This window comes from Podarcis muralis, chromosome 8 (genome assembly GCF_964188315.1).
Source record: "Podarcis muralis chromosome 8, rPodMur119.hap1.1, whole genome shotgun sequence".
NCBI classification, from domain to species: Eukaryota; Metazoa; Chordata; class Lepidosauria; order Squamata; family Lacertidae; genus Podarcis; species Podarcis muralis.
In genome coordinates, this window is record NC_135662.1 from 46,939,016 (window position 1) to 46,966,348 (window position 27,333).

General features: G+C 39.5%; 1 protein-coding gene across 2 annotated transcripts in view; it reads right to left on the bottom strand.

Annotated features, from left to right (window-relative positions):
- The window catches only part of MYOM1 (myomesin 1), a 67,581-nt gene extending 41,214 nt beyond the window's left edge, over positions 1 to 26,367 (bottom strand). The window contains exons 1-8 of one of the 2 annotated variants that reach the window (XM_028737268.2): positions 26,099 to 26,367; positions 23,404 to 23,812; positions 15,301 to 15,426; positions 11,546 to 11,759; positions 10,535 to 10,692; positions 6,943 to 7,035; positions 227 to 315; positions 72 to 134 (exon numbers count right to left, since the gene is read on the bottom strand). In XM_028737268.2, coding sequence (XP_028593101.2) covers positions 72 to 134; positions 227 to 315; positions 6,943 to 7,035; positions 10,535 to 10,692; positions 11,546 to 11,759; positions 15,301 to 15,426; positions 23,404 to 23,774 — 1,114 coding nt within the window. In that variant the 5' untranslated portion in view covers positions 23,775 to 23,812; positions 26,099 to 26,367. The remainder of the gene's footprint in view (positions 1 to 71; positions 135 to 226; positions 316 to 6,942; positions 7,036 to 10,534; positions 10,693 to 11,545; positions 11,760 to 15,300; positions 15,427 to 23,403; positions 23,813 to 26,098) is intronic. The other variant, XM_028737269.2, reaches the window with a different exon arrangement.
- Positions 26,368 to 27,333: the final 966 nt, after the last annotated feature.

Sequence of the window (27,333 nt, forward strand, 5' to 3'; positions counted from 1 at the left end):
CACAAAAAATTCAAATACTTAAAAAACCCCTATTTCTTACAGTACATAGCAATGATTAGTTAACAACTTACAGCTCAAGGGTAGGGTGACAGTTCCTGCATGGAAACAACTCTCATCAAACTCTCCCTTGTATCCTAGGAAAGAAAAGGGCAAAAATTCTAGCTACTAGAGAGAACTGTAGAAAGATGCAATGCAAATCCAAAGAATTCATTTTTGGCAAACCTACTCTTCACCACCAAGGAAGCATAGGCTGAAAGCTCTCCTTTTACATTCATGGCAGAAGCACGATACTGTGCAGTGTCTTCAAAATCACATCTGAAAAGAATGGAAGGATTAGCAATAATGTCGCTGTCAACAGTAGAGTTACATTTTTATATTTATGGTGTTTTTTTTAAAAAATGAGCAATATCCTCCAGCATTGCTAGTCAAAATGTTGCTCAGTGTTGATAAAGGTGTCCTCTATCTAAAAGGAATGATCCTTGAACTAGAATATGTTAATGTAGAAGGAAAAATGTATAATTCAATTCTGAATGATAAATAATGAGTAGGCTTTATGAGAGTTTTTAAAAAGCAGATGTGGAACAAAAATATATAACTGGATATAAATGTTACTAATCCTGAATTAGCTTATGTGCCTTTTCTAGTTACCTGCTTAATGCTTACCAGCAAACAATATGGATATTCACATTCACTTTATATCTCCCATTTCCTCTCTTCTAACATTTCAACCACATTCTTACCCCTAAATGCATGCAAGAAAGCACTCTTCTCATTCACCCATGCTGGCTTTACAAGTATCAATTCTATCCCTACCACTAGAAGAGAATTTCACTTTATTGACTGAATCCAACTTTTGTGCATCCCAAATATATAAAATTTCTATTTAGTAGAGGGTCAGGCATCAGCCAAAATGTTTCAGAACTGTGGGAGGGTAGCAGGAATGTAACAGGAATACAGCAAAGTATGGTAGTTAAGAGAGCTGGTAAAAGGGGAGAGTGCTGGAACGTTATTGAAGGGTTTCAACAGAAAAGAGAAATGAGAAAAGCAGCTGTTAAAGGGTTTTGTATTTTAGTTATTTCAGCCTTACCTCGGGTTCTTAATACTTGCTCTCAGGAACAAATTTCTCCACTAAAGCAGTTTCTTGTGGACCTGTTTTTTCTTCATGGAACAATTTGGTCCAGTTTATGGGGCAGAGTTGTCTTTTGCCAATGAAGAAATAGGACAGTGTGCGCTGCATCGCACCAGAAAAAAACATTTCCATGGGGTCTTATGCCCTAGTCACTCAAACCCCACTCTTAATCCTGAACAATGTTTTAATTGTTTTAGGAAGTGAAATCTCATGAGCTTTATTTGGGAGGAGGCCTGCATCTTATCAGTTTCTCCAGGGACATTAGATGAGAAAGTAAGAAATTCATGGAAGGTGGGCTGCTACTATTCCTTACAGCAGATGCACTTAATGTGAAGTGAAGTTTGGAGATGAGAGTGGATCTTTAAATCAGACTAGTGCTTTTCTCCCAAGAGGAGGGCATGGAAAAGAGCAAAGGTAAAAATCACAGCAGCAGCTTGGATCCAAAGTTGTCATCTATGTGTGCAGGGAGAATACTTCCACATGTGAATGGAAGAAGGGTGTTATCAACCAATTCCCATCACCCAGATGCAGCCCGTGTCAAACTGCACACCATTTTGAAAGGGGCTCCTGACACTCATGAGTAGTTTCTTGTTATTTTGAAGGTGTGGGAGCCTGCAGAGCAAAAGAGGGATGCAAGGCTCCTGGGCACAGGTGGGATGCTGCAGGTGGTACTTCGGAGCCAAGTGAGAGCTTGCAGAGATGCTCAAATAATAACGGTGAAGGGGCTGTACTGGTGAATTTCTTTCTGTATCCACAAGCTTAGCTTTAAAATAAGCACAATAAATGGGCACATACTTGATGAACTCTTACAGCAGAGCCATAACTTTTTCTGGGATGTAGACTCTTCAGAGTTTAAAAAAAAGTTATGTGGATAATTAATTTCAACATTAAGTCATGTGCACAGGACCAAGGTGACAGAATAAACTTGCCAGGGATAAAATGTGTATTGGGAGAAGCTCTGCGGCTTCAGTGATAAAAGTACTGAAATGACCCTCCCCATGTAAATAAAGCCATGTCTGGCAGAAGGACAATCTTGGTCTGAAAGGCATATTTAGCCTCACTGTTAGTGTCTATTAAAGTCCTTAAAGTACTAAGTTCTAGTTAGTCAGGCTAATTATTATTTTCTAATGCCACATTCAGAGTAGGATTAGGATCCACCATCCTAAGAACCAAGATAAGAAAGAACCACAATTTCAAATAATTGCTAATAATTATGCTATAGAAATAGATGGATATTTTAACATTCTTCAAAAGAAGGGGAATTTGAATGTTAAATGCTGAAACATTTATCCAGCAAAGCTCATAACCTGTAAATGTGGTTCAAGCTGTAAAACAATACCAACAAGGGAGATCATTTCTCCTTGGGAACTCAGGAATTCATGAATCACCATGGGTCAATCAGAATCTGGTACAGATTCAGGATGTACCAACATTTTGCTGTACTAACATTTTGATATGCCAGTACAGGTTTACTCTAGAGAAGGAGAAAGAAATAGAGAAGGATGTGCAAGGGAGAGAGACATTATGTTAGATTCCATGTCCAAATTCCAGATTGCTTACACTAGGGATAGATGGTTAAAATATTTTGGACAACTCCTTTAGCACCAAACTGTAGCAATTTGATCTTAAGGTGTCTCCAACAATTTATGCAAGAAATCATTATTTGGGCATATGATCAGGCACAACACTGACCGTTCAGTTGGGAGGACAGCATTGGCACAAGGATTCCCTTTGCTCATAACTGCCACAGACTTTAATTTTTTTTAAGGAAAATTTGATTATTTGGCAGGCATTGTGGGATAATGTAACCCAGCTGCTTTCACCTCCTCAGTTCTGTGAAGAAAAGGGGGATGACTCAGAAGTCAACTACTTTACCACACAATTTATTTAAAACAGGAAGAAATAAGTCATTAAAAATCCAAATCACACTTTACGTCAACCAAATGAAATAAAATAGGAGTAGCTTGCATTCATTTATTCTTACTAATAAAATCTGGCTCATCAAAAAAACTCATTCAGTTGTGTGAGGCAAGTCTAATCGTTAGGGCTGTATCCAAGAAAGCTGTCAAATTCACATAGGTGCTCCCCAAATCTGTTTTGGATTTCCCCTCAAACCTCCACAGCAGATTTGGGGAGGATACAGGGGGAAAGGAGAAAAAAGTTCTGTTGCACAAGTGGAAGTCCTTGTTGGATACAAGTCCAAGTTCCCATCATCAAATTAAGTTATAGATTATTTTATCTGTTTTTACTCTTCCAACAGTTCCCTTCATCAGATGTGCATGGATGTTAGTGCTACGAGAAAGGGAGAAAAACCTTTCTCTATCTATGGATAATTTTATGAATACCTATCATGTCACCTCTTGCTCGCATTTCCTCTAAACTAAAAACGTCCCAAATGCTGCAACATTTCCTCATAGGGGAATCACTCCATATCCTTCATCACGTTTGTTGCCTTTTTCTGAACCCTTTTCAACTCTACAATGTCCTTTTTGATACGAGGTGACCAAAACTGTATACAATATTCCAAGAAATAAATGTGCAAGCTGCACATAGGTTGCGGTCCTCTCTAGCATTCCAATATTTCTTTTTCTCTTCTTCCTAGCCTTCACCAACTTCTATCTTACAATGATGTCAACAAATTCCCTGATAACTTGAATGGAATCATCAGGTAACTTGTCAGTGTTTGTCCGGCTTGCTAAATGTTATGCCACATATCAGTCTGTTGGCTTCGAAATCTTTCCCTTCTAATTTAGGTTTAGCACACAATATGAAAGAGCATCTCAAAAATGAAGAATGATGGTGTGCCAGTATTTTTATGCCTAAACCATGCTGCCTTCTGTAGAAACTACATAGCATGTTCAAAACCTGAAGTAGTCTGCATCTAGGTGAACAGTTTTAGGATCATAACAGGCAGATGACCAAATAAGGGCAAATCCACACCATACATTTAATATACAGTCAAAGCACACGATTCTGGAAACTATAGTTTGTTAAGGGTGCTGGGTATTGTAGTTCTTTGAGGGTGAAGCTACAGTTCCCAGAAATCTTTGGGGGAAATCATGTTGTAGCATTGAATGTGCTACAAATGAATGATGTGGATCTATCTAATGAGGAGGAGCTAACACTACCCAGATGCTTCAGACGTTTAGGTAATGTTAACCTGTTTTATTATTTTAACTTTTGTACATTTTAAAGTATGGTTGTGATTTTTAATTTTTTTTATTGTTTTATCTTTTCGTAAACCACTTTGATATTTTTTACTGTCAAGCGGTGTACACGTTTTATGAAATATAAATAATGTTCACACAGAAATCTGCAGCAGACAATATGGTACAAGTGGGATAACTGTGTGAATAACACTATGCTGAAGAAACCCCAAAAAAATATTGTCACGCTATTCTGTGTTTCACTCTCTCAGTCTCATTGAAGGTACTTGTTGCTTGGTTCAAATGTAACACCACATCATAATTTTGCACTACTAGAATAAGCCTGGAAAGAGCCTTACGCTTGTGCACTTCTTCACCAAGTTGTTTTAAATTACTTCTTGTGTTTATATTCTTTTTTCGACAAACCATAATCCACCATTATGATGAGCCTGTACCATGAAACCAAATTGCAAACCAGAATTGCAAACCCTGGGCTCATCCACACTTCCACTTGCCCTAAAAAGCAAGGGTCCAAGCTGTTTTCTGTTTGCCCTGCCATTTTCCAAGAAAACCCACGCGTTAGCACCAAATCGGAGCAAATGTCAATCCATGGAAGATGCAATTGACGTTTGCTCCGATTCAGCAGGAAAGATGTCTGGATGAACTCCTTGGCTTTCAATCACCCCTGGTTTGCAATTCTGATTTGCCAGGCAAGCATAAAACATAATTTGCCAGTTCATACGCAATGACGAGCTATGGTTCTCTAAAAACCAGGAACTAATTATTTGGACTACATAAAGGTGTGGAAGGAAAAGGAAGCATGCAAGGCTGAGGCTCTTCCTAGACTCAGTCTTGCAGTGCAAAATTATGGATTAGCACTACATGTGAACCAAGTTACTGTTTATTATTTACTTTTTTAATCAATATGACTTTCCTTTGTATTAGTAAACTTAAAGTTTCATGGATCACATAGTCTTTCTTCATCACTGTAAATATTATGAAATGCATCAATAACCCTTTGTAGCAATTTTAAGATTACTTAGTTGATTGTAGACTTTTCCTATATAAATAAAACTACATTTCCATTTGGAAGAAGAGGAGGGAGGCAAGATAACAGTATCTCAAGAAAATAGAGGAAAAACAGTAATTCACATAATATAAATTTTAAAAGTAGCTTCCACTACTTATTTTAGCAGTAGTTTTAACACTGACAGAAGAGGCTATTTCCCATATTTGAAACTGGATTTCATTGGAAGTATGCAAAAGTGTGACAATTCATTACTCAGAAGTACTAGCCAGCATATATTTCCAATTGAAAATTGCTATCTGTAGCTATGTTCCATCTACCACACAAAAACAATCACGTCATACTCTAAAGAAAAGTATCAATTGGAAGATAAATAACAAACTCTATTTAGATATATTTAGTATTTTCCATTCAAATGTTGACAAATCAACTTGTCTGTTAATCTTAAGGGAGAAAAGGGTGGTACATGTGTATCATGATTTAACTTTTACTGTATCTACGATCAAATTCACAAACTCAGGTTGCAATTCTATGCATACTTACTGGGAGTAACTGAATTTTGTCAGACCGAGTAATCACACACAAGCAGGATCCAAGGCTATATGCCATAAAACTCAAAACATAAACTGTTCCAGCTATTAACTTCTAAGAAGAAAGCTTTACTAATTTGTCATTACAACACCATCCCTTTTCAGGATTAAAAAAGAGAGAATCATGTCATATATGATAGTCACACCATGTCTTTCCATCGACTCAGATCAAGAAGATTTTGATAGTTTTGTTATTGTCCCAGTAGGTCAAGATAACATTGACTCCAGATCTTCCTCCCACATTTTCTGGGATTACATCCCATAAACATATACACGTTTTGTTCTTGAGGCAACAGCATCCCAGAATATGTAGCTTGAACGGGACCGGCAGGTTTCCTTGAGACCCCTGCAGTCATGGGAAATCAGAATTTGTGAAGGCCTCAACACCAACAGGATCTGTTGCTCATTAATCACGCTCTGTGAAGGAATTTCTCTTTTGTAACTTCCCCAATTAAAGGCTAAGAAATCACAGGATCTTGCTTTAAATCAATATGGAGTCGTAAAAGAAGGATGACCTTAGTGTGAGAAAGACTCTGATTTTGAAAGCTCAGAAACTCTTTTAATCAAAATCTAAAAGCCCCCATGAAGGGATGATTAGATTACTTAAAACAGGATAAATTGCAGCCAAAACAGCAATCCAAGCTCACAGAAGAAATAACACTGCAATCTTCCTTCCATAGCCAGATTCTAGAGGGCAAATTGTCCAGCAATTAGTGGTTCTATTTGAACTACAAGAAATTACATGCTCAAATACAATAGGGGTAACAACACTAGATCAGAGAATTAATTTTGATTATACAGCAGTAGAAAAAAATGGATCAATCAAGTAGTGTAAAGGCCATCAAATCTAGTCCAGATTTGTTAATAAGAGCCTCAATCCAGCTGAAAACCCCCCAGAATAGTTTCTGTTTCAGCATATACATCTTTTTTGATATTGGTAGCTTTATAACAGTACCTTCATAAGCAACACACGCACATTACATATATGCTGGCAATTATTACCCAGTTCTGAATCAGCAGGAACAATAAGCTGTACTGCTATTCCCTTACTTGTTTATTTCCAGAGAGTGCATCCCATACCGACTTTCGATTGCATATTTGCCAGGATTAATGTGGACATTGATGGGAACATGGTTTTTGTACCTAAGAAAAAACAGTATTAAAATGGTCATGAGCTATGAATAAAACAATGTATTAATTTGCAAAATAGCATGTATCCCAATATAGAACCCAGTTAGATTCTCAGAGTATCACCCATCAGCTGGCAGAGTGGGAGGCACTAAATTTAATGACCTGCTTTGCATTCTGGCACCTGACTGGCAGTATTTGCAGGATCTAACTGAGAATTCTTGTGCACATAGGAATTGGGCAGGGGAACTGCACACACAGCATCCATTATACTGTACACATGATTTGGGTTCTAGCCAGAGCAGGAAAAATGAGTGCAGCTAAACTTTGCTTGATTATATTATCTTGACATTAATCATGGATACATCCATTTTAATATCTCCTGATTTCAGTGTGTAACAACGCAGCCATTACTGAACACATAAAACTGAATAAACTAAGAATGTGGCCACTGTCACACATGAACTGCTTCTGTTAAAGTTTGACTGCTACTCTTTGTGGACCTGCCTTTGAATTCTATTTGGCCACTGTGGATGGTCCAGGATATGGCAGCAAGGGTTTTAACCTGAACTTTCTACATAAAAACATTGTGCTGATTTTTTGTCAATTTTGCTGGTTTCCAGTAGATTTCTGGACCCAAAGTTTTGCTACTGAGCTTTGAAGCTCTAAATAGCACCTGTCCAGCATAACTTAAAAGAACATTCTCCCATACAATTTTGCCCATTCACTCAGATAAAAAGGTTCTCTGTGTTTCGCCAACATTTTAGGTCTAGTGGGTGATTACACAATACAGAGCCAAGGTTGATTTCTTATTCAAAGTACATGTATCTATTCTCCTTAGGCAGCAAGCCTTCTTTGTTTATAGCACTTCTAAGGAAGCAGATAGGTGATGTTCCTGGATTCCCCTTACCCATTTAGCTTTAATGGTTTGTTGTTATTTGTTCTGTGCTGTAATTACGTTGGTTTTAGCTCAGTTTATTTTTATTTGGATGTAGGCTGCCTGGTAGATAATTTGATGGAAAGGTGTCATAAATGCATATATAAAGAAATATGATGGTTAAATATGAAATATTAGTTTTCATATATATGTGTGTGTGTGTATATACACACACATGTATTGATCCGAGCTATTTCATTTGATTTGCGGCATAAGTGAATGAACCATCTACATATTTCAGCACCTAAGCTATTTTTAATACTGTCATTTCTCCCACTTGATTCAAAAACAAAAACCAGGAGACCCAGTCCATTTCAACAAACAATAAAGTGACACCTTGTTGAATGGCCAGCAGTGTTATATTTAGCTCTTCCAAAACAAAGTTACAACTAAATCTGTCTCTTCTATCAATCTTCACATAAAAGGCTGCCTGTCAGCACCTTCTGTGATGGACAATTTAGACTAGTGCACACAGGTGCACATGTTAAATATAAATGGTGCTGAACTTTAAGACAAAGTCGGGAATGATACCTCACAAATTATTTGTTGTTTGCATTTATACTGCACTTAGACTTAGTACATGTGTACAGAACATCTTAAAACAGAGGAAACTTGTGCCTCTTGAATGCAGGGAGGTTGGACTAGATGACCCTCAGGGTCCCTTCCATCTCAACAATCCTATGATTCTAGGGGAGAGCAAGGAGCAATTTCACTGCAGCAAAACCGGAACAACCTTTCCCACTTTTTCAGCTGCTCTGTATGAGATGCTGCAGTTATTCCATGTCCTTGTTAAGGCAACCTGCAGAGATGTGATGAAAACCAAGCAGTGTGCTTGGCTCAGACAATAAATATATTTATGTCTAGATATAAATAAAAAGCTGCACATTTAAGATGGACCATTTAATCTCTGATGAGTAAAATTCCAGGAGAGGTAAATCATTTGCTAATCTGGGGTTGCAACACTCCTACTCTTACTGTGTACTAATAGTTTGCTCTAACTGCCGAGAGTCTCAAATATCCTGGAGTTTCCATATCTTTTTTCATTGAAACCCATAAAGCAGCATGATTAAATGAAACGCATCCCAATGCAATATAAGGAATTCCTCAGAAGAGGCCGCTACAGCCTGTTTGCCCACAGCTCTTGTCATTTCTCTATCCTTGTATTAATGCAGTTCACTTCAAGTACATGCATGACATTTGTTTAATCAATGATGAACAAGAGCTGTCAGATCAGGTTCACTGCATTTGGTATCCCAAAGCAAAACACCTGTTCAGACCCTCCCTCATTCTTTCCATTGGGAGCTAAATGCACACAGTGCGGTTCCATGCACTTTTACTCCAAAGCAAGTCTCATTGCATTCAGTGGAGCTTACTTGCAAGTAAGTTTGGATGGAACTGCCGCCTAAACACCTAATGGAATCCCAATAAAGTACATTATTACATGGAATTCTAAACCATACATATTGATATATACCAGGGGTGGCCAACTCCCAAGAGACTGAGATCTACTTACAGAATTAAAAACTGGCAGTGATCTACCCCCCTTTTTGGGGGTTCAGGTCAAAGGTTTTTGGGGTTCAGGTCAAATTGCTGGGGAAACATACAGCCTCACTGAGAAAACTCTGTCTTCCATTCTGCAGATTGTGCAACAATGGAGGGTGGGGTGGGAGGTGACCGGATTCGATTTTACCAACGCTAAGGAAAGGAACCCAGTGATCAACCACGATCTACCAAAACCTCCCAGGAATCTACCAGTAGATCATGATCGACCTGTTGGACATCCCTGAAATATACTTATATTTATCATTATATGTCTATCAAGAACTCTGGAATGATGGAAACATTAAAACTGTACTGTGAAACTACGCTCTCTGGAATCAATAGAAGTGGATTTAATCTATTCACCCGTATGCGCACTTGGGTTTCTCATACATATGGCAGAGCCCCATTCATTTCAGTGGGAATACCAATCAGTACAATTAAAGTGCATTGTATATAAATTAGCTTTCCCATTTCCACTGAGATTAGTGGGGAAGGTATTCTGATCCTTTAGTTTGTATATTGTAAGTCAGGCTTGGATTTGTTTTCAGTATTGAAAGTTGGAATACAGATTGAATGACTAATTGAATTGTTTACGCACAAGAGTATGGACTTCATATGTGCACTGCAGCTCCCGATACTTGGAAGATTACAGTGTGTACAAGAGCTGATGTGTGCAGTTCCTCTGCCCAATCCACACATGCTTCAATTTCACATCAAAGGTACTATTATCATCTCTGCTCAGGGTGTGTCAGCAGTCATAACTAAATACAGATTATCCAATTAATGACACATGCGCTAAGATTCAAATTCAAAAATGAAATATACAAATTCACCAGTGCGAATGGCTTTATGCATGCACAAAGCAGTGTGGCATTGTCCAAAATGACGGCTTACAGACTGGAGAACATTTCAAGCCTTCTGATCAGTTTTATCTCTCTCAATGCAAAAAAAGCTTGAGTTTTATTTTCATTTTAGCCATTTTAAACGCACATATATAATCAACCACATGCAGTGCTGATAAAGAAAGAAGCTTACCATGTAACACGAGGCTCTGGCCAGCCAGTCACAGTGCAGTGTAATTTGACATTCTGTTTTTCCCAGATAGTGTGGGAACGAGGTTTGATAACAAATTCAGGAGCATGTAACAGTTTGTCTTCATTTAACTTTCTGTGGAATTCTATCTTATCACTTAACTGCAAGGCAAAGAATCATCTTAAACTTTATCACCTGAACACACTATAGTTTTATAACAGGGAAACATTTTTGTTTACAACAACCTTTCCCAATCTGGTATGCTGCAGACAACTCTACAAGGCTACTCTAAAACAAGTAGAGAGGAAATAACTATGCTTGTTGCATGCTGCTATAATTTTACAAAAGGACCAACTTTTAAAATAAAAACATGGGGGTTGTTTGAGATTTTCTGATAATTAGCTGAGTGCACTTATTCAAAAGTAAAGTTTATGAAAGTTGTCAAGAAATTGAACTTTGTCGCCTGCCCAGGGCTACTTGTATGAACTGTAGCATATTAGATGGGATAAATAATTTTTACTTATTTTCTCATAGGGGATTATAGGCTTAACTGAGAAACCTAGCAATTTCCCCGAGGCTCAAATATCAAGGCAGTCCAATGTGGATGTAAGGAATGGCACATCTCTTCTTAGGCGGTCCTTGAAACTGGGCTATCTGGGAAAAGCATATGATGGACAGAGTGAAGCTATGTGAATAGGTGCATAGCTGGGAGGTGGGCAGATCAAGATGGATCTCAGAGTGATAAGGAAAGACTTTGGTACGCCTGGGAGAGAAAGGTAGAAAAAAGAGCTGGATGTGAACAGCAAAGGAGCTTGTGTAAGGTTCTATTTTTAGGGAATGTGCTTAGAGATAGGGTCTCATTGATTTTGGTAACCAAATCAAGAAATGAATTCAGCAGTTTGAATATTTCCCTCTGAAATCAAAGGTCACAAATGTGCTTAACTATGGCTGTGGTTATGTTTCCTACAGTTCTTTTACAACAACAACAAAAGCATTATTCCATCGCTGTAGTACCGTTTTCTTTAGAACCATTTCTTCAGCTGTCTCTTGTATTGCTATTTTTCTTGACTTTTTCTGATGTGTTTCTTCTTTCATAGAAGATGAAGTTTCCTTTTTGGCTACAGTAATTCCTTCCCCAGCTGCCATAAGGTTCCTTCTCGCAATATATGCAGCACTTTCCTTTATTCTTTCTTCTTCTGTGTCTGTAAGCCCGCTGATATGGGTTTGTCTGCAATATATATATTTTTACATTGAATAGAAGACAACATTTTACATTGAACAGAATACAACATTTTACATTGAATATATATTTTTTACATTGAATATTTTATTTAGTTCAGCCTATTCCATTTTAAAGGCAATGGACCTTCTCTACAAGGTCTCCTTGGATTTTTATTATGATAACCACCATCTGAAGTGGAGAAAGGTAAAAATGAGAAGACAAGTGAGTGAATCAAAATGCTCAATGTACATGTTTTCAGTTCATTATGGCTCTGAAAATCTGACACAGTATTTTATTTTTTTTAGACACAGCTTTTCCAGTTACAGCTAAAAAGTAGTGCAATTATATTTAAAACATGTAATAAAGCAACCAAGTTAAAAACAAAACAAAACACATCTCACACTTAATTATATTATAGCTTGCCTGTCATTGGTGCTTAACTTCTAGAAAGGGGAATGCCAAGACTCAGTGGCTAGAAGTGATTTCACTTATCTATGAAATATACATCAGAGCTTTCCAAACTGTGTGTCATGACACATTAGAGTGTTGGCTACGGTGTGTAGGTGTGTTTTGATAATACTCATCAAGCTCATCTTGGGGCAGGAAAGGGGCTAGTTTAATATCTGGTTTGTTAGTAAAACTGAATTACTGTGTTGCGAAATGATGAATGTCTAAAAAGTGTGTCACCAACATGAAAAGTTTGGAAAGCTCTGGTCTACATGTTAAGGGTCAGGTTAATCCTCCCTTATCTACATATTGCAGCAAAAGGGGTAGCCCAGGTGTCATCCTCCAGGTGTTGTTGGACAGCAACCTCGGTCACCCCTGACTTTTGGCCATGGTGGTTGATACTCATGGAATCTGTAGTCCAACAACATCTAGAGGGCACTACATTGGCTCCCTCTGTACTACAGTTAATTCCTAGCCTTGGAAATGTGTGTCAGGGTTGAACTCTAGTAGCTCAGGCGCAAATTAATTCTTGTTTCCGGAACATTAATCTATAAGTGATTGCAGTGTTCTCTTATCCCTTCCATTCAAACCTATCTCTAAATAGAATTTTACATTAAGGACCACAGCATTGCCCCCCCCCCCAGCAACAAAAATCAACAATGGTTTGCTTCAAACTATTGTTAAAGGAATGGGTGGGTGTATTTCACGATGTGGGAGGAAAATATGAATCCCACATGTGTGGGGTAAATAAAGAATTGGCTGAGTGCCTGGATTCAAAATGTGAGCCTAACTCACCCTCCAGCAGGTCAACTAGCAGGTCAACTAGCAGGTCAAGGAGAGAGATGGAACATCAGATAAGAAGGGGTATGACCTAGCTCAGTCTAGGAACCCACCACTATTATCGTAACTCCTTCATGCATTAACTAGTACTCGTGCATACTTATGCTTGACTGCAATCTCCTTCAAATGAAACTCTTTAGCATGGCGCATGGCTCTTTACAATGTATAACTTGATCACCACTAAAAACATCAAATCCATCCAGTTCATGAATTGGGGTCAATTTCTGCTTTTGGATGGAGCATGCTTTTAAAGAACTATTCAAGTACAGTGTAGACTCGTGTAAATGCTTTTTTATGATTAGATTAATGTGTGCAGATATATCATCTTATACAACAGGGTTAGGAACATAAGAAGAGATTGCTGGATCAGACCAGTAAATCAGAGATAAATCAAGTTGTGTAACTAAGTTATGAAATAAGCTACAAATTAACTTTTTAAAAAGTTATTTGCTTATGAACACATATCTTGCAGGCCCCAAGCCCAACTCTGTTGGCTTCCAACCAGAACACTGGGCAGCTAATGTGTTGTATCTCTAGATAGCTTTCTGATGTAATCATTTTTAAAAACACACACTGCCTCTCTCTGGCAAATCATCTGTCAATGGAAAGGTGCAAGCTGTCCTTGTAAGAGAATGTAGATATGATTTATAATTTGCACATGGAAAATGAATCTGGACTCTTATCCTTCAGAGAATAAATGGACAGAAATGGTGTGAAACAGCATGTCCCATTCTGGCACAAAAGCATAGATGGTATGTCAAATTTGTGCAACCATATGACAATGGATCAAGTGAGCTTTTCAACACTTTAAGAAATATTAATGAGAGCAGAGTAGTGGTGATAATGGTGAAGGAATTCCTATCCCATCACTCAATCCCCATATACAAATCCCAAGCATGCCTACAGGACTAGTAGAGTCTAAAGACAACTGGCTACTCCACATCTGTATTCAAGGATATGCCTGCGCCAGCTGTTATCACAATATATTTCTTCTGCAAAAGCACCAAAACTGTCTCTCTCACACTGCAAAGTGCATTGTACTCTTCAATCTTGAATGTGTCTGCCTGTGGACTTAATAATAAGAGAGAAAATGAGTTCACTCTTAAAGCAATGTTTCAGCTGTGCTAATGCCAGTGCAATGTAGTTGAAATCCTATGCTCCCCTAGCAGCAACCTTAAAGGCACTTATGATGCCCCCAATTAGTCATGCATAGAAGGCACCAATCAAAAGTGATGTGAGGAAGAATATCAAGATGATATACTACACCCTGGAAAAACGCTAAACATGCACAAGCTATGTTAGTGTCATAGACATGATTTGTCCAAACACTCTTACAAGATATACATTGGGTCCCATCCATGTGTCTACTGGCTATATTTCCAGCAGGTCTTCTTATCAATGTCCTTTCAGGTGGGGGAACATTGTGCTCCTTCTGGGGTAGTTTGTCTACCTTTGGTCCCCACCCTGTACTCAGCTCTCACTTGTGTCTCCTAGAAGCTTTCATCATGCGACAGCAGCCACACCCCAGAAATGGTTTTGACTGGCTGGCTAAACCAGGTGAGGGTAGCTGATGGGTCAGAAACCCTTGGCAAATTAGGGACTTCCCCCGCACGTGAAGACAAACTCCAGCAGATTGAGCAGACAACACGAATAGTGAGTTCAATAGTCAAGAAGGTAGTTTCTGCCGTAGAAGGATGGGGCACGTCAACCTAGGAAGGTAGCCCATCTAGGGGATTTTTTTGGGAGAAGAAAGGGCTAAGGAATACACCCTACAAAAATCCAAAGCTGAGTCCCTAAGACTCCTTTGGACCACATCAGTGAGGCCGAGAGAGGCGTCCTGTTGTATGGGCAGCCCAGGACCTCCATAGACACTCACCAGGCTTGTGCCCTAAGGAAGGCACTTCAGTGCTGCAAACGTAGCAGTTTGACTTCACCCTCAGAGGCATATTCCATTGTCTCTCGAGACAGATGGATAGCAGTTGTCAACAACTGTATCATATCACAGGGGGAAAGCAATGAAAATGTTCTGGTTTTGATTTGGCTTCTATGTAGAAATGTTCAGAGTCACGCTCATTTTCACCACAACACAAACCTACCACATCACATATATCAGGGATAACCAATATGGCCCTTATATAAATCTACATATATCAACTACTTTTCTTCCAGATGTGAGCAGCAAATCCATTACAAAGATACACAGACAAACCATGCTCTTTATCCCTGCTCCTGTCCATAAATCGATGAAAAAGAGACATACCTTCCTCTGAATACAGGTACTACATACTCAATAGCTGTGTTTTCCTTCTCTTCTTCTGACAATATACTCTGCTTAGCCCGCTTTGCTTTGGGACTTAACTTGAAAGAATAATCGTCCAACATTTTTCTGAAAGAAAAGTAATATTATCAGACTTATAAAGACACTGCATATACAATTAGATTTACAAGCATATGCCTTAGAAAACCATATCTAAACATAAAAGATACATTAAATATATCAGGACATCTGCTTATCTACAAGTATACAAGGTGAACATTGGGGAAGCAGGCAAAAAACTACATAGAAAAATAGATGGAAAAATACAAAGATATAATGGTCAATTCAGTATTGCCAAAATTATACACAATAATAAGTTTTTTGTTTTTATTTTGTCTATCTGAGCACCGTTATTAATACCACCAACAGGAAAAAACTCAAATCTAGATTACTCCTTGTTATTAGCAAAAGCTAAGGAGCTTCCACTGTTACTGTTTTGCAAAAGGGATTCAAACGCTTACTGGAACTTTTGGTTTCTGCAATTAAAGTGCATTAAAGCACTCTGTCACATTACTGCAACAATTCTGCTTTTTAAAAAGCATGGACTTTTTAATGTGATGGGAAATGCATGGAAAAGTGTGCAATAAACAAATTATTTACAGGAAGATGGGTAAACACCCCAACAAGTAAATACAGACAATTGCAGAATGAATGCTTATTGTCATATAACTGTCCCATAAAAATATAATGGTTAAGAAAGGTTGGACACAGTCTAACCACCAAGTAATCTTTGTGCAAGCAAATCACGATATGAACTGGGCTTAACGTGCAACTACTTATTTACTTACTTACAATTTGCTTCTCATCTATCCTCACTGTGCTTCTCATAACAAAAGCAGCATTTAAATATATATATATATCTTAAAGAATACCAAGGGTCAAAGCTCAAATTTCTGTACTTTGAAAACTATTGTTTCATATCACTTTTAAAAAAATATAACTTGCTCATACTGTTTTGCCATCACTAGAATGATCTTTATGGGTCTAAATTCAATTCGAACACCTTCTTCATCTTATTACAGTCATACCTCAGGATAAATGTGCTTCAAGTTAAGTATTTTCGGGTTGCACTCCACAGCGACCTGGAAGTAACGGAGCGCGTTACTTCCGGGTTTTGCTGCGCGTGCATGCCCAGATGGTCAAATTGATGTCATGCACATGCGCAGAAGCGGCAAAACGCAGCCTGCACTGACGCCGGTTGTGTTCGCTTCAGGATGCGAACGGGGCTCCAGAACGGATCCCATTCGCATCCTGAGGTACCACTGTACTTAGATTTTCCAGAGGGAAACAGAAAAGAGAACAGAAACAAGCAGCCTAAGTTTATGCATGTCTAGTTACAAATAAGTACCACTTGTTCAGTTGGATTTAGTCCTAGCTACTTCTGCATATGCTTATTACATACCTAGACTGAAATCCAATGCACACATTTGGGAGTAAGCACTCCTGAAAATGAGGGACGTGGGTGGCGCTGTGGGTAAAAGCCTCAGTGCCTAGGGCTTGCCGATCGAAAGGTCGGCGGTTCGAATCCCCGCGGCGGGGTACGCTCCCGTTGCTCGGTCCCAGCGCCTGCCAACATAGCAGTTCGAAAGCACCCCCGGGTGCAAGTAGATAAATAGGGACCGCTTACCAGCGGGAAGGTAAACGGTGTTTCCGTGTGCTGCGCTGGCTCGCTAGAGCAGTGATGTCACGCTAGCCACGTGACCCGGAAGTGTCTCCGGACAGCGCTGGCCCCCGGCCTCTTGAGTGAGATGGGCGCACAACCCTAGAGTCTGTCAAGACTGGCCCGTACGGGCAGGGGTACCTTTACCTTACTCCTGAAAATGGGGCTTAGTTCTGAGTAGATACGCAAAGGATTACACTGTTTATATCATAAATATTCTGAGTAGCATTTCTTCAGAAGAAGTACAGAAATGTAAGCACTGATTAAATATAAAGCCATGCTGTAACTATTTTTTGCTGGATTGTGGATATTAGTGAAAGGGGAAACCCAATGCAATGGAGCTATTTGTGCCAGCTCCTGAATCTGGGGAGTCCCCCAGACCCGCCAAGTGTCCCTATTTCCCAGGGACGTCCCTGATTTAGAGAATCCATCCCAGTTTCTGATTTGATCCTGGAATGTCCCACTTTTCCTTAGGATGTCCCTATTTTCATTGGAGAAATGTTGGAGGGTATGGAGTTGTCTGACCCCCGAGCTGTCTGAAGGCCATCCTGTATAGGGAAGGGTTTTTTAAAATGTTTTTATATATGTCAGAAGCAGCCCATAGTAACTGGGGCAACCCGGTAAGATGTGTGGGGTATAAACAGTAAAATTATCATTAAGGAATGGGACCTCCCTATATTCATCGTAGAAATGTTGGAGTGTATGGTCCACCTGACAGTAAAATGCAGATGATGTTTGGCCACACACACACACACACAAAATTTGGCTAACAGTTACTGAAAGGTCATGAGGCTGTTGTCCCTGAAACCAGAGAGCAAAGAAAGTGTGATAGGTCCTACTCTGGGGAGATTCAGTTCCACATACCAGGTAAGAAGCTCTGGTTGCAACATCCTTTACTGAAGGGCAATATTTTAGAATCTACTCTGGAGAATCTAGAAGCTTCTCTGTCTATGGACCTCTAGTGAGCCTGGACCCAAGGGACTATGAGAAAACTGATTTTAGAAACCTTTATAGTTAGTCTGCCGATACCTCAGGTGGTAATCCTATAAGCATTTATCTGGGACTGTACACCACTGAGCCAGCGGTGGAGCATATGCCCACGCTGCCCAGGGAGGGCGCGCTCCCGAGGGGGATGGAGCGCACAGCCGAGGGGGCGGAGGGTGCCCTCCCAGGCGCGGGATAGCTGTTTGGGTGCACGGAGCCGCGTGCGCGCCCTGCAGCCAGGGGCGGAGTGAAATGCCCATGGTGGACATTCAGTGTGCTGCCTGCCCACAACTCCCAAGCCTCCCCCATCTGTCAAAACGAAGGGGGAAAGGGGGAATGCCGCCAGCAAGGCGGTGCAGCTCCTCCCCTTTCTCCGATGGCTCGGGGTAGGCTTGGGAGTTGCAGGAAGGCAGCGCACCAAATGTCACCCCCACCCCCAGCGAAGACACCCGGGGCGCTCCACCCCCACCACACACCCCTTCCTTCGCCCCTGCACTGAGCTCAATGGCACTTACTTCTGAGTAAATTTGTATCGGTTTAAGCTACTCTCTATCCCACCATATATCTTTGAGCAGAATGGCAGGATATAAATGATCTTAAATAAATGGATTTAGGAAACATTTCAGGGTACAAGGAGGAAGGCCAAAGGCCTAGAACTTGTTTGTAAGAGCAATGGTGTTGTTTCTATATAGCATCAAAAATAACAGCTTACTCTAACATCTGTATGTAAGATTGACTTACAACAGGATGATATGTATTCATTGGGAAAGAAACTTGATTTTCAACTCTGGTCCTGCCCAATTCATACATTACTTGGCTATTCACACCAGTGATCCTAGTCACTGCTGAGTATGCACATACAGTGGTACCTCAAGTTACATACACTTCAGGTTACATACGCTCCAGGTTACAGACTCCGTTAACCCAGAAATAGTGCTTCAGGTTAAGAACTTTGCTTCAGGATGAGAACAGAAATCGTGCTCCGGCAGTATGGCAGCAGCAGGAGGCGCCATTAGCTAAAGTGCTATTTCAGGTTAAGAACAGTTTCAGGTTAAGAACAGACCTCCGGAACGAATTAAGTACTTAACCCGAGGTACCACTGTAATGCTTGAGTCCAGCGCATAAGTTACTGAGTGGCAGCAAACACTGTATTTCTAAATGAGAAGTACCCAACAGTCATGGCTATTGCGGCCAAACAACACCTATGATCATTCTGTTCTTATATTTATTTGAGAATAGCTAGAATAATTCACAAAGGATTTTGAGTCATATACGAAATGCCTGAAGCAGCCTTATATTGCTTCATAAATTTAATTACCATAGGTAGGAACATCTGAGATTGACATTCAGAGCCATTGGTTTAGAATGTCACCTGACAATGTGAACTGCTTTCATGTCTCATCAGGGCTGAGAAGACAAATTGTACTATGCTCCCCTAGATGTTATTGATTTGGATGCTCTTATGTCACTACAGAGTATGATGACATGGTTAAATTTAGCTGAATGCTAAGGCATTGAGAGATTTTAGAATTAGAATGCTAAAGCCAATTAGCAACTTTTGAAAAACTGCTTAGGTCTTGCCTACATAAAGAAGGGGGGAACCCTGGGTATGTTCATATTACAAATTGATGTACAGTTTCAGGATTTTTAAGACATTTGCTGCAGACAGACTGCTTATGGTAAGCAATGAAAAAGCCTGGAAGACGCAATACCTTCGACAAGCAGAGTTTGATTCCTGCTTCTTCAGATCTAACATAGTATGTTACTCTGTGAAACAGGCTTTCCTTCTAAATAATAATAAATGCACAAATTCCTTTCAGAAAGGTGAAGCATGTGCTATGTTGCCAGATCAAGCAGAGTAACAGGATCCCCCTAGAGATTGCCCTACTAGTCTAAGGTTGGAGACTCAGCTATTTCATATTCTATCTCCTAAGTGACAAACATATCTGATTTAGCAGAAGATGGATAAGAACCCTTCAAAAGACTGATAAATTTTATTGATTGAATGAGGTTTTTCTCCTGTCCCTTCTTCCACAACTTTGCTTTGTCTGCCACATGACAAATGAATGAAGTAGCTTAGCTTTATTCCATGCACTGGATTGGGTAAGATTATCTGACATTAAGGTGTCCTCGACTGTAGGGTCAAGTTGAGAGCCTTCCAAATGTTGGCCAGAAGCCATGAACAGGTTTAGGGCACATAAAGATCTGTGCAAGATATTTAGCACATTAGAGAAGCTTGCTGAATAAGCATTAATCAAATATTGAAACACAAGGTATATAGCTGCTTTGAACTAATATATAAAGGAAAAAAATACATTTTTTTTACAATAAACAAAAATAAACACACAGTTCAGATTATGTCCTAAACCACTTGATGGCTTGTAGGCACTGAGCAAAACATAAGAAAGCTTGACAGCAATACAGTGGTACCTCGGGTTACAGACGCTTCAGGTTACAGATGCTTCAGGTTACAGACTCCACTAACCCAGAAATAGTACCTTGGGTTAAGAACTTTGCTTCAGGATGAGAACAGAAATTGTGCTCCAGCGATGCGGTGGCAGCAGGAGACCCTGTTAGCTAAAGTGGTACCTCAGGTTAAGAACAGTTTCAGGTTAAGAACGGACCTCCAGAACGAATTAAGTTCTTAACCCAAGGTACCACTGTACCAGGAAAGGCCCTAGAACTGATAATTAAACTATCAGTCTGTGAACACTCAGAAAAGGATGCTGTGATTACTAAGACCCTATTTTTCAGCAGCTGCCTCTAAGCTTTAAGGATCTGCTAGTTAGGAATCAAATGACCAAATATTCTTCTCCATACCTAAACTGATGACTAATGACATAGTTCATGGCATGTAAGAGGGAACATCTTTATTTATACTTCTGGGCTGCTGGAATTCCCTTTGGCCAAGACACAAAATGCTTTGGTGTGTGACTATAGACTTTGATGAGTAAATCACCACAAGAGCCAAAACCACAGTGTGCATGTGCGAAATCAATATTGTTTGATCATCACAATCTGGAAGAGCAGGACATATCAGACTTCCCATGGTAAGCACAAGGTTTTCAGGGTGGGCTATCTCTTTAATTCTGTTATGCCATACTTCCTAAGGCAGGCATTTTGTGTTAGGTCACCCATCCCCCATAGCAGTTGTTTTGTGACTGGAGCCTCCAGCGCTCCCTCAAAATTCAAAATGTGCCCACTGGTCCAAAAAGGCTTGGCAACCCATACTATAGAATGGTAGGAAAGAGCAAAAATAAAATGTAAGAATCTTGACTTGAAGAAGACATTTTTGCAGTAAATAATCTTGTAAATATAATCACTTAAGAGCAGTTATTTTTGCAGGAATCGAGTTCAAACTTGAATGTTCACTACTGTACTTAAAACTCTTTGCCAAAGCTGAAACAACACAGCCAGTTAAATAATGAATGAAATCATACTTTCATCAACACCAGCAATTCAGTTATAAAGGTCACATACTGAGCACTTCAGTCCAAGTAAGCACATACCAGCCTAAATCCCAATCACAAACAATTAGATAATTACTTCTGGCAAGATTATTTTTAAAAAACCTGCTGAGAAAGAGGACATTTTAATGGGATTTCACAACGGTATTGGATTTCCAGTTTCAGTGCCAACTTTTTCCAGTGATTAGAATATGTACTGAGGCAGCGATGATGGCATCATGATTGGTCCTTGCCCATCCTCAGATACTTAAATTACTATCTTTGGCCATTCTGCTATCAATTAAGGCTGATGTATATTTATTTTACATGCATGTTTATTTAAGAAAACTAGCAAATGTCTAGATTCATCACATCTGCTTCAATTTTCCTACTATATTATAGAGGAAAACCATGCTCTTAACCCTCTTACGGGCAGACAGATGTATGTAACATTCTTCCAGTGTTTTCTTTTTCTTATGAAAAGTTAATGGGAGACTGTGTGTTTGAGGGCTCATTCACACTGAAGTTTAATGTAGATTTGAAGTTGCTTCTGTGTCTATACTTTTGGCATCCACACAATACTGTACTCTCATCCAAGTGGCAGCCTGCATTCCCACCCCCCCCCCAAAAAAAAATTAAATTTGGATTGTCCTGATCTGATAATCTGCTAAGGGAAGAAAACACCACGTATAATTGCATGTTACCCAACTGTGGGTGCATTATGCGGACAGGTTATTTTACATGTGTGTTCACATGCTGGGTTCTACCTATCATCACACACCCTACTTCCATTTTGTTTCCATCAGCCCAAAGGAAAGAATTCAGCTTGGCAATCTGGTATATTGAAAAACTTGTGGGTTAAAAAAATGCTTTAAAAGTGCATGTGTGCAGATAAACAAATACATATGCGCATTCTGACAATGGACTTCAGGTTTCCAGAAAGGGAAGTGCTAACTGAGGAGAGGAGACAACACCACACAGCATGAATACGTACCACCAAGCACCACCTACCAATGTGGACGGAGAAACAATGAGATAGATTTCCGAGGCATAAAACTGAAAATGTTCATGTGCGGATGAAGGCGTACAAATGCACACATGGAAACAGCAAATCACATATAAATTTGTAAACCACTTTGAAGTTTTCTTTTTTGTGTTTTTTACAATCAACCAGTGTATAAATTTTATGAAATAATAAAATTAATTAAATAAATAAATGTAACGCCCTCACGTGAGGACAGCCTGACCTGAGGAACTGTGAGAGGAGGAGCTAATGAAACCATTTCCCTCCAGCCATTATTCCAATCAAAACCAAGGCCCCATTTTACCCATGGGGGTGGAAATACATACATTTTTATTCTGCATTGAAAAGAAGTTGGGGGGAAGGGTGATGGCTGAAGGGGAAAGGGTTAAGCAGCTCTTTCCAAGCTTCCAAGCCTTCTTCAAAATCCCTGCAGCAAACTGCTGCATGTCTTTGCCTGTGTAATATCTAGGCTGGCCCTCAGGAGACCCATAGAAGAGACAAATACCATACCTTTGTGGGAAGACTGTAAAGTGTAAAAAATTACGTCTAAGAATAGCAAATTATTCCAGCAAAGAAATACAGTGGCACCTCTGGTTGCGAACAGGATCCGTTCCGGAGGCCCATTCGCAACATGAAAAGAGCGCAACCCGCAGCAGCGCGTCTGCAAACGCGCGGGTTGCAATTCACTGCTTCTGTGCATGCGCAAGTGGCGAAACCCAGAAGTAACCCTTTCCGGTACTTCCGGGTCGCTGCAGGACGTAACCTGAAAGAACGTAACATGAAGCGGACGTAACATGAGGTATGACTGTACATATGATGATACATCACAGAACCTGCTCCAACTGAAGCCAATGGGGTGTTTGTCACTGAACTGAATGAAAAAGGAGTAAACATTTCCTTGCAAATGAGCAAAATTTTGTGTTTTACCCTACCCTCGACTGTAGGTTTCATATCCAAGGCGGTAGGCTTCAGCTTTCTTATTGACCAACTCAGATCCATGATGGTAGGCTTCCGCTTTCTTACTTATCAATTCAGATCCTAGACTGAGGGCTGAAGATCTTTTACTGTGAGCTGCTGATTCATGGGCATAGGATTCTGCCAATTCATGGCTAGATGCTGAGGACTGCTGGCCATGGTGGTAGGCCAATGCAGCTTCCTTACTATAGGCGGTAGATCCATGAGTGTAGATGGCAGATTTGCGCTTCTCCTCCCTTTGGTACTGACTTAGAGTGGACTCCAGCTCCTTGTGGCGATATGCACGATCAAAATGTTGATGATGCCTCTGGTAGAATGGTAAAGACATCTTGGATTTCTCTTAGCTCAGCCCACACTGTTGATGTTCTGTAAAAACAACAACAACAAACCACAAGTTAAATACTAGCATGTATGACTACGCCATTATGGGGGGGGGGGTTAATGTCATAAGCTGCCTTGAACATGGTTTTAACTATGGAAAGGCAGCATACAAATAAAATCATGTATGTATGTAAAGGTAAAGGTAAAGGTAAAGGTAAAGGACCCCTGGACAGTTAAGTCCAGTCAAAGGTGACCATGGGGTGCGGCACTCAATTTGCTTCAGGCCAAGGGAGTCGGTGTTTGTCCACAGACAGCTTTCCAGGTCATGTGGCCAGCATGACTAAACCGCTTCTGGCATAACAAAACACCGTGACGGAAGCCAGAGCACATGGAAACGCCGTTTACCTATGTATGTATGTATGTATGTATGTATGTATGTATGTATGACATGCTCAATAATTTTTCAGTGATCATAATTAATCCAACAAAGATAGATTCAGATAAATACTGAAGGGAAGATTGTGGGTGGTATTCAACTATGTCTTACTCAGAGTAGACCCTTGAAATTTATCAACTTGACTAAATAAGGTCCATTTAGTTCTATGTAACTATTGTAATTAAAACTTAGTTGAATACCACCCTATGTCATGGTTATGCTTCACTGGGCTCATCTACCTGCAAGCAAAATATGATAAATAGTAGTTACAGCATGTATGAGTATTTAAGTGTATGAATAAGAAACTTTCACAAGGACACAAGTCAAAAAGTGCACACAAAATCCATTTTAACATTCCATTTATGTAAGAAGAACATCATTTATCTGAAGTTAAGAAGAACATTTATGTCCACACAGTTGTAGATTTTGAGTTTTATAACTTTCTATGAAAATCTGAGACACTTGTAGAAAAAAGTAAAATATTAGTTTCATCCCATGTGGCAATTCCTAGGAAAAACACAAAATGCTCTTTAAAAGCATCTGGTTACTCTTGTAGCATTATGGTACAGGAATCATTTGTCTAACTCTTCTAGAATTAAAATAATTTTTGTGTATTTTTCTTTTCTATTTCTTTTCTGTTTTTAAAAAATCAAACTTTCAAATCTCATTTTCAGTATTGTGATTTCAACATTACGTTCCAGAGTCTGCATTCCAAAATCATCTTATTGTGACCATCTCACAGAGTTACATTTGGAGAGACCCAAGATGCAAAACTGAAGAGTAAATGCTCCAAATACATCCATTTGCAAACCAGTTATTCTGAACCTTAGCATTCACAATTAAATGTGTGAATCCAAATTATAATTCCAGTATGTATAACATAACTCATACAGTGCTTATTATTTCATGTTCTGCACTGTATGTGTGTCTGTTTCCTTCACTATTTATATAGGCATTGTTTGCATAACTGCAGTCTGTCTTATCTTAGTATAATTAACAGGCTGTATCAAGGGCCCATGGTTCAACCCAAGGTTTCCAACACTGAAGATCTACCAACATAATTATGACTTTGTTCAAGATCCGCTTGTTGACGCCCACCATCAGTACACACACACAGCCTTAAGCCTCTTCTGCTGCATTTTCCCGAGCACCTGCTGTTAGTGGCTCAGTGATTAAATGACAAGGCTTCTTCAAGCTTCAGTTTGAAAATTATTATTCATTTTGTGAATGGCCATTAGTTTTATCTTAGGCTTTGGAAATGCTAGATTCTGTGTGCGTGGTAATTCTTAGTGCACACATTTACCGAGGCACGTGCAGTAAAAATACCTAATTTGTCAATAATTTAACTACTATGATTAACTTTTTATATGTTAATGTAGGGCTAAATAAAAGTACATTAACAGGAGCAGTATCATGATGGCAGACTGTTTGCTGTGTGATCCCATTTGAACATTTGAACATTATAACGAATACATTGCACATAGGTTGGTGCATTGTGTTGGTATTCCCCTCTAACAAGGGCTGTAATATTTTAAAAATACTATGGGAATCTTGAAACACATAGAGAATCTAATCACTGGAACGGTTTTCATCTGAAGACATTCTGAAGTAACTATCACACACAAGCAGAAAGCATTTTAGAAGAGAACTGTTACACAACTAAACTTTCTAGCAGCGCTATTAACTCATGTTTCATTTGAAAAGTACTTTACAATAGGTGAGCTGCTAAATATTTTGCATTACTTTGTTTTTTCTTGAAGCTTCACTCTTAAGATTTCTCCAATTTGCTGTTGAATCCATAATAAAAGAAAATAGAAAGATACTACTGGTCCACATTTATAACATACAGAACACATTTGTTTGACAAATAATGTCTCTGGACATTACATACTTACCAGTAGTCCAATTAAGAATGATAGAATTTCAGTCTTGTACAAGGATGAATGAGAAGGAGAGAGAAATCCAGCAAAAGTTCAATCCAGCAGAGTGGCTGACAGGACCAGGGATGAGGGACCCTCAGGTCCAGAACAAAAATAATGACTGTAGTCAGTGGAATGTGAAAGCAACACTCCCAACCTTTTATGGCTGGAAAGGCTGTTAAATATAGCAGCAGCAAAGAGGGGGAGAGAGACAGAGTGCTATCCCTCTGCAAATATATGACAGCAGCTTCAAGCTACAAGTCTTCCCTCTCTCAAGCCTAACGAAATTGAGTCCTAAGGCCTTCTGCCAGCTCCTAAATGATGTCAACATGGCTGTGGAACTGACATTCATTGGTTTAAGTAATGAAGGAAAATCTGTTGCTCTATAAACCTAATTTAAAAATAAGTTGCCACTGTACTGACAGAAGCCAGAGTTACAGTAGTGTGACATTAATAAGGACTCCTGAATGTTCTTGTGCCCAGTTCCATCACAGGATGCTATTAACACAAGTGTTGATATATCTGCTGTGAACTGAATTTAGCCAAGGTAATTTGGAAGTGTGAAGGTAATTAGGAAAGCTGAACTGTGGGTTTCATGGCGGAGGGGGAATTATGTGATTTCTTAACAAGTTGTCAGTTTTTATAATCTGATAGAATCATAGAACTGTAGAGTTGGGAGGGACTCTGAGGTTCATCTAGTCCAATCCCTTGCAATACAGGAATTTCAACCAAAGCGTCCTTGACAGAGGGCCATCAACTTCTGCTTAAAAACCTCCAAGAAAGGAAAGTCCACCACTCTGGGCGGCTTCCAACTGAATATTAAAAACAATACAGCATTAGACATTAAAAACTTCGCTAAAGAGGGCTGCCTTCAGATTTTTGAATATGGTTTTTCATTTCCTAAAAGAATACCTGCTGGTTGAAAACAGAATGTGTATCTTCTCTCACATTGTCCTTTTAACAAAGCCATCACTGGTCTCTGAGCAAAAGGTTGAAGATACTGATTTGGTAGAAGAGTGCACGAAAGGAGTGGATACCACGCTTAACCTGGCAGGTTTGGGAAATGAGACAGGTTTTGTCCATATTTGAATTAGGTCTGAATCCATGTTTATTGCTTTAAACTTCCCCTCACCAATCTACACAGGAGTGTCTTTGCTGTTGTATTTAGAACGAATCAGCCCTGTATATCCATATTGGCAGCCATTCCCATT